This window comes from Muscardinus avellanarius, assembly GCF_963383645.1.
Source record: "Muscardinus avellanarius genome assembly, chromosome: 18".
NCBI lineage: Eukaryota > Metazoa > Chordata > Mammalia > Rodentia > Gliridae > Muscardinus > Muscardinus avellanarius.
Window position 1 is genome coordinate 12671628 of NC_137804.1, and position 17734 is coordinate 12689361.

Sequence of the window (17734 nt, forward strand, 5' to 3'; positions counted from 1 at the left end):
GGCACTGTTAGAGAACGTTTAAAGGTGGGGAGAGGGAGCTAGGGGTGCTACTCAGGTAAAAAGCCCCTGGGGCTCAGTCCCCAGTACCAAACACATAAAAGGGCTGAGACAGGAGAGATGGCCTGGTACACTATGGAAACATGAGGAAGGAAGGGAGATAATCCTGAGGAATGCTGGAGTTGGATTCTGAAGGCCCAACAGAAATCCATAGACAAGGCACAGGAGGAAAGCCACAGATGGAGAGTGGGGCATGTACAGACTGGCACCACTACAGCAGACTGCGCACACAGCAGAGAAAGCCTGAGAGACGTGAAGGTACAAGGGGCAAGCAATGGGCTCTCAGGCCATTCTAAGAATGAAAATCCATCTTGAAAGCACGGGGCAGGATGAGCAGCAAAATCAGTTGGTCTTGATGACCTTGGACAGCAGGCAACAGGTAAGTGCAGAGAAGCTAGAAGCAAGATGTCCAAAAAACTATTAGAATAACCCAGGCAAACTGATGAGGGCTCAGGCCAGACGAGCTACAGGAATGGAAAGGAAAAAGGGATTTGGTGAAACTTAAGAAATCACCATTATGACTTAGGAGACAAGAACCCAGATTCTAGACGACGACGATCACAAAGACCCATGATGTGGGAGGAGCAAAAAGAAGCCAGAGTCACTTGAGACCTGAAGAAAGAAGTCGAGAAATACCACGGTTTATAGAGTGATTTAATGCCTGGCTGCAAACTAAACTTTCTCAGATTTAGGAATGAGAAGAGAACCCAGGGAAACACCAACTTTTTTTGTGTGTGTGTGTGTGGGTAAACAATTTTTAAGGAGTAGTTTTGGAGGTGAGGGGGGACTGAGAAGTCTGGAGAAATGTATGAGAAGTTGGAAAGCATTATCAGGGAAACCAGAAGAGAGCTTTAAGAAGAGATCCCACAAAAAGGTCAAGTACAAGAGAAAGAACGACTTGCTGGGTTTGGCTCCCGTGAGAGGCCTTAAAATAAGCGTTTCTGGGGAGTTGGCAAAAGTCACCTCACAGTACACTGAGGAATGACTTAGGTGCAAGGCAGAAATAAAGGAACACAAGCCATTCATGTTTCCAGATGTTCCTATAAAGAGATGCGACGGTTACGTTCATTTTGTGTGATGTCAAACAGTGATCGACAAAGAGCATCTTCTTATCCAAAGACTTAAGGTCAAGTAAAATGTTCCTTGATAACTTCCCACTCACTCTCAGCAAATGGCTCGTCTTTCTGCGTTTCCTCCACTGCTTTCTTCTAAACCAACAGAAGCAGCTCCCCTCCTCTCCCGACCCTCCCCCAGAAACCCTGTGCTTTCCCCCTCAGATATAGGGGGTGGGAAACAAGAATATTTAAATGATGACTATTCAGACAACAACTAAGTACAAATCTAATAAACAACAAATACAGATCAGAAAGGAGCTGCCATTTCCTGAGTACCTACTGAATGCCAGGCACTGTGATAAATGTGTTTAAGTACAGAACTTCACAATCACTGCGGGTGGGACGATGGCTCCCACCTTGTAGGGCTGGCTAAGCCCGCAATGACCCGGAAGCCGAGTCCAGGCTGCCCTCTGCAGTGTTCTTGGCTACTCTGGTCCAGAGCTGCTCTGTCTGGAGGGAGGAGGAGTATATCAAACTAACCATAATGATGCTTGATCTCAGGTTAAAATCAATATATAAAACAAATTCAGCCACACACAGCTTAAGTGATTCATTAAACATTGCTCGGGTGTCCACAGGAATAGAACTGGAAGAATTAGCTCACTCCTCTAGAGAAAAATGCTTAGTTAAGAGTGCTATTGATATTAACTTGAGAGAAAAAAAATGAATATTGAATATACTTCCTCATCTATGAATGTAAATATGACTTTAGATAATCTCTAAAGTCCAACACCAGCATTCTGAAAACCTCTATGTATTCACAACTTGTTATTTTTTCTTAAATATGGGATTTGGCTATTATTTTTCTCAATCCCTTGGTATAAACCACACAAAAATATATGCTTCACAGGCTAGAGGACCATAGTATAAAAGGAAGCAAAAGCTTATCAGAATTGAGATCTCACAACTACTAATTAATAATCCTAAAATATTCTGCAAAGCCAGGTGTGGTGGTGCATTTGGGAGGCTGAGACGGAAGGATTGTGGTTCTTGGATGGCCTCAGCTCTGTGAGGTCCCCCGCAACTTAGTGAGACCCTGTTTCAAAATAAAGAATAAAAATAGGGCAGGGGGTGTAGCTCAGAGGTTGAATGCCCCTGGGTACCATCCCCAAACCTGCAAATAAAATAAGATATTCTGCAGTACTTTGTGTCAATACTGTGGATAATAAAATGTAGGAGGATAAAGCATCTGCATTCAAAAAACTCTGTAGAGCTAGGTGTGGTGGTGGACACCTATAATCTCAGGTTCAAGGCCAGCCTCAGCAATATAGCAAGACTCTCAGCAACCTAACAATACCTTATTTCCAAACAAAAAATAAAAAGGGCTGGGGGTAGCTCAAAGATAGAATGCCCCTAGGTTCAATCACCAGACCAAAAATAAAAACAAAAAAAACCCACTTTTGTGTACTTTCACTTAAGGATTAAGGAACTACAATGAAGTACTCATGAACACGATATTACAACAATACTTCAAAAAGTATTAACTTTAAAATCTAAATTTACTTTTGTATTTTTCATATAATTCATTGCAACTTTTCTAAATGAAATTATAATAAATAAATCACAAGGCTCGATTAAGTTATAATAATCAAATCAGAAGACCCAAAAAGTTCTCTCTAAATATAATTGCTTTCCATGAAAAGAAATAAAGCTGGGCATGGTAGTATACGCTTATAATCCCAGCATCTAGGAGGTTGAATCAGGAGGATCCGGGTTCGTGGCCAGCCTCAGCTACTTAGTGAGGCCCTTTGCAACTCAGCAAGACCCTGTTTCAAAACAAAGAATAAAAAAATAAGGCTGGGGGTGTAGCTTGGGTTCGAATACCCCTGGGTCCCATCCCCAGTACCACAAATAATAATAATAATAATAATAAGAAGAAGAAGAAGAAGAAGAAGTCGTCGTCTATAGTACATTTTACAAATCAAGCTGTCCATGAAAAAGGGTTTATTAAATTATATGTTTTTGTTGGTTGACCTCATATTTTCAGATGTAACACTGACAACTTGAAAAATAAACTTTTGTAAATATGTTGTTGGGGTTTTTATTCTTTAGAAGAATCTTCAATATGTCAAAATTCTAGCCCTGACCAACAACCCAACAACATAAAGAATACGGTTGGTGGAGGTACAAAATATATTACATGTAAGTAACATATTCATCCATACTACCCCCCCCCACACACACACACAAGCAGACACAGAGGTGACGACTTACTAAGCAGTTAGACAGGCTTTCAATGCAGAATTCTCTTTCCGGCATTTTACTACCATAAGGATGCCCGAGTCCTTGCAACATTTGGTAAAATCTGAAATGTAAAAAAGTGAAAGGAGAAAAGTAACTTATAATTATATCAATATAACGTTCATAGCTCTAGGATATCCATTCAACATCTGTTTTGACGGTGGCTTGCACGCAGCACATGCTCAACAAGAGACATGCACACTGGTGGAGGATGAGCACTGTTCACTTTGTAGAAATAAATGAGAGCTGAGGGAGCGGGGACGTGTGGGTAAAGGGATAAGAACAAGGGCAAAGGACTCGGTAAAAAATGAGTTAACTCAAATAATTTAATGTGCGTGACGGTAAAAAATTCCGAGTGCTAGAGAATCTTTCCCTGCAGTCACACAGGAGTTCCTTATTTAATAGCCTCAGCACTCTCCCCACTTACTCTTATTCCAATTCAGCCTAACTTGCCCTCTGAACTCCATTACCTACCTATCTTCTTTACACCAACTACAAGCGCATCTGTTCTCTGTACAGATGAGCTGGGCAAACAGGCCAAATGAACTCAGGGAATCCTCTTGTATCCCTGGACTAAAGAATCCCTAGCACTCAAAGACAATGCAGACTGACAGCCAGCCTGCTGTCAGTGGGGACTGGCAGGGTGGCTGTCAAGACGCCCATTAACTCCACTCTCCGGTGCATATGCAACCTGTATGTTAATTTCCTACTTAACACACCATTGTTAAGATTATGATCTTGGGTAAAAATTAAGACATGAGCAATTCTCAAGGAAACATGTTTACAAAGTTAACCCAGAACTGATGCTTAAGAGAACCACCACGTTCCACAACAGTGCCAAATGATAAGGGAGTTCCCTTGCCCTTCCTGGCACCTCTTTCTACCTACACCAAACCAGTCCACTCAGATAACGTCCAGAAGGAAGACAATCGCATCCGAAATTCTGTCTAATGCAAATAGACTAGTTGACCAGACCCCAGTCCTTTTCTGGAAACAAAAACAATACCTATTGTCAAAAGCCCCTTTCCAAATTTTTCAAACCCAATATTTCAACTGACTTGGGAAATTCAAACCACAATGCTTGGACAGTGCTTTAAGACTTGTTTTCCCTAATACGAATAAAAACATGGATAGTAGGAGACTGGTGGAAGACGGCATGATGTGCTCTGATCACACTAACGGCCTAGTCTCTGTATTTTCACACTTGTCCACAGCTCTGCTGCAGCAATTGTGACTGGCCTGAAGCCTCAGGCTGTTTGTAAGGTTTTTGTCACTTGTTTAACAACAAGATTTTAATGACGATCTCTCTTTCATCGCATATTAGCATATATTCATGTAATGGCGATGTGGCTAATACTGCCAACTGATTTCTAAGCTGGTATTGTACAATTTAATTGCTTCCATCTTTCAACCTCGTGTTAAATGTTGAATACTATGCATAGTTGATTCTATTGATTTTTTAATTACCATTAAAATCTCTGAAAGTAAAATTTCATTTGATGTAATATATTTTAAGGTAATACAGATGAATGTAAATAGTGACAGTAGCAGTGTGGAAAAATTGCTAAGTTATTCCAGAACTTAAACAAATGTACACTGTGTATGCTGTGAATGCGGATCAGTGGTAGAGCACTTGCCTAGCATGCCTGAGGCCCTGGGCTTCATCCCCAGCACCAACACACACACACACACACACACACACACACACACACACACACACACAACACACAGGCACGCACGCACCCACGCACCCACGCACACGGAGGAGGAAGAGGAAGAACATGCACTCAAGACTTTTTTCCTTGAAAATATCAAGCACGTGAAATTCTTTACCTTTCTTCTGTATACCCTTCATTTCTATAAAAGAAACTACTTATTATTATATAATAAAGTACTGAGAGAAAATATTCTTCGAGCTAGGCATGATGGTGCACACCTGTAATCCCAGTACACGGGAGGCTGAGACATGAGGATTGCAGGTTTGAGGACAAACACAGCACGTAGTGAGACTCTCCTCAACCTAGAGAGACCCTGTTTTAAAATAAAAATTTAAAATCTGGGGGGTGTGGCTCAGAGACAGAATGCCCCTGGTTCAATCTTCAGTGCCACCAAAAAAAAATAATAATGTGTGTGTGTGTGTGTGTGTGTGTGTGTGTGTGTGTGTGTGTGTATTCCTTGGATATAACAAAATTTGGATAAAGAAAATCTAGAAAAAATGAAAGTTTAGTTTCAGGTAACAAAATAATCATGTTTTAATTATGTACAAGTAGTTTATATAATTTCTGGTTCATTATGATATGAAAGATCTTTTGGGAGCCTCTATGTAAAAGCACCAAGAGAAATATTCAGTTGAAATATTTGTTTTTGAGTCATTTAATTTATAAAACTTTTGAATATATTTTAACACTCAAATAATCTCCAATAATAAGCTTCCTTAATTAAGCCAAGGATAAGTACTTATCAAGCAACAACTGTGCATAAAACTAGAAATGTAAGACAATTGATCTTTTACGTTTTTCTCTGCGCTTACTTTCACACAAATATTATTTTGTGAATATAGTCATCCAGTTAGAACTAAAGCATTCCCTGAGAAGTGGCAATGCGGAGATACCAAGTTAAAAGAAATAGCGATGATTTCATGTTTCTGGCTAGAACCACTATTTATATCTCCATTAATTTATAATTTTTTGTTTATTTTTGTTTTTGCAGGTCTGGGGATGGAACCCAGGGGCACTCTACCTCTGAGCTATACCCTCAACCCTGTTTTTTATTCTTTATTTTAAAACAGGGTCTCACTAAGTCGCGGAGGGTCTGGCTAAGTAGCCAAGGCTGTCTGCAAACCGCGATCCTCCAGTCTCAGCCTCCCGAATGCTGGGATTACAAGCGTGCGCCACCACACCCAGCTTAAATTATAATGTTTTAAAGGTGAATTTTCACAGCCAGCTTTAGATATAACATTTATAACTTTCTAAAAGTCTTCTTTCCATAACCAGCATTGATACACTGCCCGTGTTTCCATCTTACAAAAGGGAAAGATTCGGATACCATTATGATAGAGAATTCTAGTGTATAAGCTATATGCAGTATTTCCATGACTACACAATCATGCAATGACTCATCTTCAAATAAGGAACTTTGAATTAAATGAAAAATACTTAAGAGCCCCCGCTTACTGAAGAACACAGAAAGGGAGATTTATAATTGCCCAAATTTACAACACAGCGTAAACACTGTAGAAATGGAAATATTAAGCACAAAACGTTTTCCTTTTTAAAACTGGGTAAGAATAAAAAGAGATGTACTTTAAACATAAGGTTAAAAAAAGATCTTTTGACCAGTACTGAATCACAAGAGGTTTTATAAACATCGGATTAAAAATGATACGATTTGAGCAAGAAGTAGGTGCCAACGTTTAGTAAGATTTCCTTTCAGACAAAGGTTTATTTTAAATCCATAATATCAATTAAAACCCAAAACTAAATTTTCTCAAGCAGAGCGATCTTTTCTGCGAAGACTTCTGTAGTGAACCGTCTCACATCAGGTCCCTGCCGACCATGCTAAGTGCAGCCGCCACTCTGGGCAATCACCATCCCTTCTGCAAGCTGTGAAGCTCAACGCGCCTGGGGACTGCAGGTCACCCTCAGTGCCGAGCTCACAGGCTCGAAATCCAGCGCCGAAGGCCTGGGCCAAGGCAGGGATGAGGGGCACAGCCAGTCCTCCGTCCTCTTCTTCCCTACTCAACTGCGGGAAACCCACGCCACAGGGCACATTTCTCTGCAGAGCCAACAGCGTGAAGAGGATTTCAAGGGGTTCAGAGAAAGAGTTCTTCAAAAGTTCTGTATTTATATACATTACTTTATAAAAGTGAGTAACAAAACTGTCGGTTTCCTAGCCTCCTCTGTGGCAACAGTCTTGGTAGTTTGACTTTTGGAAATAATCCAATCCAATCTTTAGACAAGGCCAAATATTATAAATAATGACAGGCTTAATGAGAAGTTAGTTAATTAAGACACGTTCAATTAAGTTGAAGAAAAGGTTATCAGTAAGTCATTTCCAACAAACCATTTTAGCTAAAAAAAAAAAAAAAAAAAAAATTTCTGTAGATAATTTTCTGAGGGCTCCAGAAAGCTAATATCTCAAATGAAAAATCAAAATGTGCAAAAACAGTAAGTGGTTTTTACAAAAATGTACACTTAAATAGTGGCTTCTTCATTGCACTTATAGCTTTAAAAATATTTTGATTTCCAAAGGCAAATCTATAATACTGCACGTAGAAAATTGTCAAGTCACGTGGACAGACATTACAGGAATTCAGGAATCCCATACAGCTGTGTTTTAATAGGTGGAATTGAGTTAGTAACGCTCTGTACAATATGGTAGCCACTAATAGTAAGTGCTTCAATATGGCTAATCTGAATTGTAGCATATTAAGTATAAAATATAAACTGGATTTTGAAAACGTAGGGAGAAAAAAAAATAGTGAAATATTTATATCTTGCAGTATTTGCATGCTGAAAATAATATTTTGACTGTCTAAATATAATGTTGAAGTTAATTTCACTTCTTTAATTTCACACCATAAAGAGTGATTACTAAGATTTTATATATATGGCTTGCATTCTGTTCCTACTGTCCTATAAAATCTTCTGTGATGATGCCAAGGTCCGGTGCACTTTCCAGTAGCGTAGTCACTAGTCTCCATGTGGCTTCTGAGCACCACAAATGCGGTTCATACAACAGAAGGATAGACCTCTTCATCTCAGCTGATTTTAATTAAATTCAAAGAGCCACCTGTGTCTTGAGGCCATCATCCTAGATATTCTGCGTCCCCTATACTTCAGGTAAGGCACTAACTAAGGATGCCGTGGCTCTTGCTTTGACTCTATCATCATTTTAGGGTTTGTTAACTTCCCTATCTTTCCTTAGAGCACATTCTTCTTCTCATTAATCCTTTTAAGTTTATTAAAACACCTAATCAAAATTAAAATACTTAAGGAAATAAAAATGAAAGTGCTATGAATAATCAATCAGGATCCAACGAACAGCTGAAATAATATGCAAGTGAACTAAATGAAAGAGTGTTAAATTTTAATTTCTGGTTTTCTACCAGGCTTCAGTTGATTTAACTCACTCTTATTTAACAATATGGCTTGGTAAATAATTTCTCTCATTACTCCTAACTAATTTCTTCGACACACTTTTTTTTTTTTCAGTACAGCGTCCTGAATGCTGGTATTACAAGCAGGTACCACCATGCCCGGCTTTTATTCTTTGTTTTGAAATAGGGTCTCACTGAGTTGCACGGGGCCTCACTAAGGCCAGCTGAGGCCGGCCTTGAACCACGATCCTCCTGGGCCAAATGCTGGGGTTCCAAGTGTATCCACCACGCCCAGCTCCATTTAAATTTTTTGATATTGTTGTTTGTCATAATCATCTCTTTGGTTGAGTCAGTTTTGTATTCAAAATTGTCCCAAAGTTCAAACAAGCAAACAAACAAACAACTCCCCCCAGAAAACAAGTAACATAAAACTTCATGAAACTAAAAAGTATGAAAGGGACAGTCAGATCCATTATCTCAGCTTTAAGATGTCAGTTTAGTGCGAGTAGAATATGATTCTCACAAGGAGTACTTGGTATACCGTATGTAGAACATAGATGATTTGTTTATGGAAAACCAAAGGTCAAAGCATCGTTAGTAAATTTGAAAATGGGGACTATTAACTTATTTCTCTATTAGAAGAAATCATCTTAGTTCAGGTGACCTTTTTCTTGGGTTTCCCATGGAACGTCATAATTATTTTCCGCAAGGCTTTTAAAGGCAGTAAGAACAACATGGTAATGACAACTTATGTCACATAAACAAAACACACGAGTTTTACCAAAACTATCAAATAGGCACTATTGCTGTCATTTGGCGGACGAGAAAACTGAGCTTTAAATAGATTATATTATACTTATAAGATCACATAGAGTGGCACAGATTGGCCTAGAAACAAACCTTTATAATAGAAAATATTCACAATAATAATTTATAACATAATAATATATAATACAAATTATTATATATTATATATGAATACTACAACCCTACTTACTCCTTTCCATAATCAAGATACAGGGAAGAAACCCACATGTGGTAGAAATGTCTAAAGGCCACAGAATAAAGACATAATTCAGGCCAGCTTTTTTGCAGCCGGTGACAGGGGAAGCAAAACGCTTGGCACATGCCATGCACCCCAAAGGAAAGAGTAAGACGGAATCGGAGCTTCTCACCGACCTTCCTGGCCATTTGACGACCATCTAAAATAAGCAGTATCAGATACCTTTGCCTCTAAGTCTATAGCCTGTTCTCCAGGATTCCTAACACCTGGAATGAGGATTTTACACATTAGAAAGTGACTTCTCCAAGCTGGATACAATTAAGCGCCAAATTCTGTGTTTCAGATTTTAAGTGTTAGCCGAAATGGAAGGGTGGACATTAGCGCAGGACAGCCTAACGGGCCACACCTGGCACCAAACCGCCTTGCCTTTTTAAAAGGACTGCAAGGAGGAGCTGTCCTCAAACAGCAGACCCTTGAGCATTTCTAATGACTGCAGAGGTGGTTTTTTTTTTTATTTTTTAAACTTTTATTGGTGCATGCTCTTCATCAATGCAGTTTCCATGCCACAGACAAATCTGTGGTCACCTTCATGATAAATTGGTTGTTTATTTCACAACTCACTTTGAAACAGTTTAGCATCTCCCCTAAAAAAAAAATTGAGAGTTCATAAAGACAGTAAGCTCTTCAAATTCAAGCACAGTTGCCGACAGGGAATGATAATTACAATTCTTTTTCCTTTTCTTTTACTAAGGGTTCTTTTCTGTTGCTCAGGCTGGTGTCGAACTCCTGGGCTTAGTCCTCTCCCTGTCTCAACTTCCAAAATGTATGACACTATACCCAACAATGTCAGACATTTAAAGCGAAAATAGTTCAATGCACCAGTGTACATTATAGACTGCTATTGTTCTGTTTGGAATATAAGTGGGTGTGTGCATTTGTGTCTGTGTATGTGTGTACAATCACCAAATAGCTGTGGAGGAATGATTTAAGAAACAGGTAACTGTGGTTACCGCATGATGAGAAGTGAAGAAATGTGTCTGCAATATGTTTTGGTACTCTAGCTACCTTACAAAATGTTAGGTTAAAAAGAAAGAAAGAACCCTCGGTGCAGGAGAGGGAAGAGAGGAGTCGAGATATGAAGAGCCTTTAACGAATGAAGTGAAAAGCTATTTTTCCCCTAAACAGGACCTTTTCCCTGAATGGCTGTTTACAACACAGGGTGGAAACCCCACTACATCTCACTAAGAAGTCCCCGTTCATCACCCTCTAGGGATGTTTCTGCACATAGCATCTAATTTCATCAATGCTAAGTGTTCTCAAATACAAATGTGGACATTTCTTTTTGCAAGACAGATAGGCTACAAAGGCCATACTATTCCCCTCATACCACCATCAAGTGAAAAGCACTATCCCAAGGTAAAATGACACCATGAGAAGTCACACTATTGGCTTTCTTTTGAGTTAACACGGTCACACCGACTGCCAAGCCGGAAGAAGTCTGACAGTGATAATATGTGCCACCTTGCTAGTAGACAGGCTCAGATTCTCGTTTTAAACAGGGGGGTGGGGGTGGGAGAGGACTAAAAGACATGGTATGCTCAATTTAATTAGGTATTTAATAAGTATAGAATCCCTAGTTAACAAGGCAAATCGATCCTTTCAGTTCTGGCTGCGGGTTATTTAAAGACTTTACAATTTTACTACTTAAGAGCAAGTCCTATGGAGGTGTTATCTCACCATTTATATTTTCACAACACTTATGATATTGCTATCACACTCTTAAAATAAATGAAAAGCCCATGCCACACTGCAGACCAATACAATGCTACAGACTCTATTTTTATTTCTGGAAATAAACATGAAAACAATTCTGTACTGCTCACTTCTTTCCATGTTGAACATAAAAAAAAAAAGAGAGTAAAACAGATGTTTTTAAGTTCTACATATACATGAAAAGCAGAGGTTTAGTCGCTTAGTTTTAAAATTAGACACTAGAAAATATATCATTATAAAAATTCTGACAATTGCATTTTATGACAAAATTATTATGCTTTTAACTTCCTATTAAATTGTGATGTATTAGCTTTATACTTTAAGGATTAGTCTGTGTATAGAATGGATTTAGTGGTGCATTTAATGAGACAAGAAGGTAGAAGAGTGAACAAGAGAAGATTGCTTTACATGGCAGTGCATTGAGCTATTTGATAATTCTAACATAGTCCAAAAGAAAGCTTCTCCCTAGATTGATCATGGTTCAGTTAACATCACTGAATATCTAATACCTCCAACTCAATTAATTCTCACCTGATTAAGATCAGACTGATATTCAAACTAAATCATCTCTCCAGTCAAGTAGAAATCAATATTTCTGATTTTACTTTTAAATTACAATAGAAAATAAAATGCATGCATCTTCAATATGCCAAGAGTAGCTTTTCTATTCTAGTCTACCATAGCATGGATAACACAGTTGATTAAAGAATTATTCTAATTTGAGCACCAATATGTAGCAGAATCTGATTAATCTGAACACAGAGATGGAGTAAAGTAATTAAATATATCTTATACAGGGCAAATAGAAAATTGACATAAAATAAACTTGACTTTTTAAAAACAAACCTCACTATTTATCAGCTCAAGTAGTTAGGAATACAGTTTTATTAAGGACTGATTACTCTCATAGGAAAGGCTTGTGTCAAGCACAGATACTTATAAGGTGGGCAAAGAAACAGCTCCTTTTATACCACGTTCTTCCCACCACTACCCCCTCCAAAAAGCATGCATGTCCCTAAAAATAACCAAATTACCTCTATTTGGCTCGTCCAGAAGAACATATGGACCCATTGTAGAGCAGGGAAATCATGGATCAAAAAATAACAAGATGTTTATGTATTTGTAACCTACTACTACAGAGAACATGGAGGGAATTTTACTCCTCTTTCCCATAATTCCCTTCAAATTTAAGATGAAGAAGGAGTAAGGTCAAATTACTTGCTGGATTAACGGAGTAGAACTGACTGACAGGAAAGTTTCACATTTTCAGCAACATATTTACGAATGCAAAATCGCAACTAAATATAGTTTAGTATTGAAAAAAATCATACAGTTAGAGGGTACCCAGTATATACCAAAACTGCAGTATATATATATATATATATATATATATATATATATATATATACACACACACACACACACATATATATATATTTATGCATATAGAATATTAAAAAGTTTCATATAGAATAGAACGTATGACATTTATTTCTAACTCTCAAAGACTAGGCTATCAGTCATGTACTAAATAGTCACAGATGTTACTTAGACATCCTCTTTCTGGTCTTAAATATATATATTCTTTCATAGAAAAGAGTTATGTAAATTAATGTGAAGACACAGATTTCCAAAGTCGTATCTTATGAGAAACAGTTACAGAAGTTGCTTAAAGACCGTAACAAAGGTCATGAACAGGAGTAGAAGGAATGTTCTCCAAGACTTGTGCCCTCCAGGCTGGGCTGCCGACACATCGTGTAAGTTTGCATGTTAGATATAAATGTCTATTCTTTACTTTCAAAAGACTCCTATTTTTTTTTAACCATACAGACATCTTAGCTTGCTATTCTTACTTATGAATGAAGCATAGTTTCAAAAGAATATTTCTCCTAGATATTACATGTGTGGGTATGTGTATACACACAAATATATATACAATTTATATATGCATACATACACTCAAAGTAGAGATTCACACAAAGGCATACATGAACTGACATTCCAAGCACAAAAATTATTGAGCAAACACTAACCATGTCCTGTATTTAAAGGTGCAGTTCTTATTTTACTCTAGATCATTGCTTGCCTTGGAGGAATGAAGACACAGTATTTCAGATTTGACGATTTATCATTTTTTAAGGCTTAAAACTTTGTTTTATGTCAAATCAAACAATTTTAAATAGTTCATTTAATTTCCTAAAACACCATACAGAGGAAAAAACAAAATATGCTTGCATAATGTCTCCCAGCTGGAGGCGGCTGCCCATGTCATCTGCTTGAAGGGATTTCCCAAACATTTCAGCTCTGGAACAATTAGGCATATTTGGTTATCCCTTTAAAACCGATACTCACAAGACAATTTCAAAAGCAGAGGTCCCCATAATCATCCTAAGAGGCATGCAGAGCCTTAGGGGATGGGCCTTCCTCCCTCTCTACTCCCCCTCTCATTCCACAGGCCTCGCCCTCTCCCGGGCCTTGGAGGCGGACAGTGGGTATGATGCCTTGACTTCCTTCAAAAGCTGACAACAGAGATTCAAAAATGGAATCCTAACTGAAAGTCTACATTCCCTTAAGGACCCCTCTTCACATTCTGAATCAGTTGCTAAGACTGTGCAAGTGTACGTTCAAAGAATACTTGGAGCTAAGAATGTTTTCTTTGAATACTAATACGGACGGCCCTCTGAGTGCCTCCAAAGGAGCAGCAACGCCATGGCAGACTCACGATTTAAAATCAAAAACACAGAAGCCTGCAGCTGGAGAAAGGACAAGTGCCACGGCGCAGTGAAACACTGACTGCCCGAGGAGCCGCTGCGATAGCCGATACCGAGAGTCTTAAGTAAAGCTGGCCGCGTATGGGGCGGTTACGAGAAATGTCAAACAATATTCTCGACCTTCTTTTCCTACTAAATAGCCTACTAAACCATCTTTGACTACAACTGATGAGATGAATCGTTGTTTAAAATATTGCCAGTAAGGTTACATTGTTAGAAATCAAGATGGTCGCTGTTAAATGTACTCATGCCTAACACATTATGGTAAAATCTAGCGAGTCAAACTCATGATGGATGCCTGGTCTTGAGAAGCTACCAGAAGATACTTCTAGACCATTTACAGAACAAAAATAAAATTCTCACTAGTTACTACTTTTATTAAGATAATAAAAAGAAGCCAGGCATGGTGGCACATGCCTGTAATCCTAATACTTGGGAAGCTGAGACAGGAAGATCACAGGTTTGAGGACAGCCTCAACAAGTAGTGAGACTCTCCGCAACCTAGCAAGATACTGTTTCAAATAAAAAATAAAAATTGGGCTGGGGAATATAGCTCAAAAGGTAGAATGCCTCTGAGGTAAATCCCCAGTACCATAAGAATGAATAAATAAATAAATATATAAATAAATAAATAAAAAAGAAACAATAAAACACAATTTATCTCAGGATCTGGAAATGTTTTATTACAAGAACAGAAGACACTAGACAAGTGGTTGTCACAGAGCCTTACTTGTTAGATTCCACAAAGAATATTTTTTAATTTTAAAATAGAATGTCAACAGGGTTGATTGAAATAAAGAGAAATAAATTAATGCTAAATAATTACTAAGGAAGTTTTGTTTATGGAAATGAATAATTCAGTGTTTTACAAAGCAAATTCAAGCAGCAGCTGCTTCGCTGACATTAAGCTAAAAAGAGCTTCTTAAAATGTTCAAACTTGAAAACTAGAGAATCATCATTTTTTTTATGCCAGAGAGAAAAGAAGTTATTTTCTTAAGTCTTTGGGTTTTAGTACAAGGTATGACATGGTCACAATGTTAATCAACCAACCACGTAAGCCAGCACCGCGCCCTTCATGGGCGGCTGACTGAATATATGTGCAATTCCCTGGCCTGCTAAATCTTTTAACAGCTGGGAGAAGAAAATAATGCAGATTTCTAACAATCTGTCCCCAACCCACTTGCTGCTGGATGTTATTCAGATCTCAAAATGAACTGAGCCTGCCTTTTAACTTAACACAGAAGCAGTCTGTCCCTTCTTTGCTCCTGTCTATCAGAAAGGCATTCTTCCTGCTTCCAAAAGAAATAAACTCAGAGTTATCAAACAGAAACTGCACATATTATAGGCTCAGCTTATTTTTACTAAGTAATATAGCTACAGTTCCTGTAATAGTTTCATATGCCAGCAGCTGCAGATACAGAAACTTAACAAGCAGCCCCAATGACCAATCTGAAACTAAGACAATTCCAAAGTCACATAAAGGGAAACTATTTGTATAATTACAGAAACTGTGTTTTAGGTTTATCCATCGTGGACTGTAAACTAAAGCCTGCACTCTTTTGTGAATTAAGAAAACGAAGTAGACCACAAATGGCCATCTTTTATTAAATTAATCTTTTGTAATTTTTTAATTTTTGTACTGGTGCATTGTAGTCTTACACTCAATGGCGTACAAGATGGTGGAGGCATACGTGCACACATCACTCATTTAGCCCTTCCCCAATTCCCACCCCATTCCCTCCCCTTCCCTCCTTCTCACTGCTCACTCAGTGATTAACTTTGATACGTTTGTGAATGTCCTTCATGTATTAATTTTTTAACTGTACATGACACATTAAAATTATACATATTAATGAGGTGATGTGATGTTTTGATACATGTATACATGTATGCTGTGCGCTTTTTCTGTGTGTGAGTGTGTTGTAGTGTGAGCGATTAAACCCAAGAACATTCTACCTCTGAGCTACACACCCCAGTCCTAGTTTAATTTTTATTTTGAAACAGGGTTTTGCTAAGTTGCTGAGAGACTCGCTAGGTTGTTAAAGCTGGCTTCGAACCTGTGATCCTCCTGTCTCAGCTTCTCGAGTGCTGGGATTACAAGTGTGCACCACTACGCCTGGCACACTTGCATTTTAAGTAGTGTTGTAAAGGTTGGAACTCTAAGGATACTTTTTGTGAAAAATTTAGAGAAGGAAGCCAATGATAATTTTATATCCAATAATACTTTATTAGAGATACTAAAATATTTAATTCTATACATGACCTATCAAGAAATATTGTGGAAAATGGGCATGAAGAAAGAATGACTGAAGCTAAGACTACCAAATAGTAAACACCGGTGGCCATTCCACCAACCATTAAAGCGAAGTATAAATACTAATGCCAATATACTAATAATTCAGTCTTCTTGTGGAACTCAGAGCTTACTTAAGATTATCACTAAACTGAAAGTAAAGGCATATATAACAAATGACAAGCTCTCAGAACAAAAGCAGACTCATATTAAAGTAAATTCACTGAAAAACATCACTCACTAAGCCTATTTCTGGGGTAGCAGATGTGAAAACTGCATTTTCCACTCCCTCCGTAGTTTAGAGATTCCTTTTCTGCTTTGTTTGCCCAACTGAACAATAATATAAACTAAGCATCTCTGCCGCTTCTATATGGGGAATGGAAGAAGACAATAAATTCAGTTCATCAAGAACTCAAGCTTGATTTTTATTACAGCATCACTAAGTCCCTGAGTCAGAGGGAATATACTGGCCTGGAGTTCGGAATGACAAGCCTAGAGGTAGTCCCATCGCATGGGTTAAGAACCTCCATCCTCTACTTTACCCAAATCAATGAATGCACACAAAGTTTCTGAAGAGAAAGGGGAAAAATACAGCCTCAAACCCTTAAGTTGAAAAAATTTAATGCACAAAAGTAACTAAAATTCTGAGCAAATTTGGAATTTTTGGTATCAGCATAAAGTGTAGCTTCTAATCTACATCGTTTCCAATAGCTTTTTAAGTTGCAATTAAATCATTTTACTTCTCATTTATGAAACACAAGCAGATTAATTCTTACATTCTGGTACTCAATAATGCAGCCATACAAGTTCTTCCTCTTACTTATTTTGTAAGTTGTAGGAAAATTTCTCCAAATTCACCTAATGTCTGAAGTGGTATGTAAAAATATATTTGTTCTATATTGTAGAAGAATTTCTTTCACATGAGAAAATGGAAATACTGCCTCAAAATTTGCTACTTAATCATATGATTTGCAACTTTAAAAAGCTCTTCTATAATAAGGCAATTGTACGGACACATTAAAGGAGCATTTTCTGATCTGGATACATAAACACTAAGTAAGTACTCATGATTACAATATCATTTAAATAACTGACTTCATTCATGTACCATCTTAATAAGCATATATCAAGTTACGGTGAAAACTTGGTATATAGCCATAAAATTAAAATATAATATTATGCAAAATATACAATACTTAGTAAGAAAATTAATACAGACTTTGTAGGTGTAAGTCAGTTTTCAAGTTAAGAAAAAGACCATTTTAAAAACCATGTTTTGTTTCAAAACCCAGTACCTAAGACTCAAAGCTAACTTTCATTAAAAACTAAGTATTTTCTTGGATATTCCAAACCATCTCTTTCAAACCTAATGTGTTTATGTTC

The 17734-nt window shown here is 37.8% G+C and overlaps 1 protein-coding gene across 1 annotated transcript in view; it reads right to left on the reverse strand.

Moving 5' to 3' along the window:
- The window catches only part of CMC1 (C-X9-C motif containing 1), a gene marked incomplete at its 3' end in the record, with an annotated part of 36536 nt that overhangs the window by 563 nt on the left and 18239 nt on the right, over positions 1 to 17734 (reverse strand). Inside the window, exon 2 of the mRNA XM_080714919.1 lies at positions 3387 to 3477. Within this exon, the coding sequence (XP_080571045.1) occupies positions 3387 to 3477 (91 nt within the window). The remainder of the gene's footprint in view (positions 1 to 3386; positions 3478 to 17734) is intronic.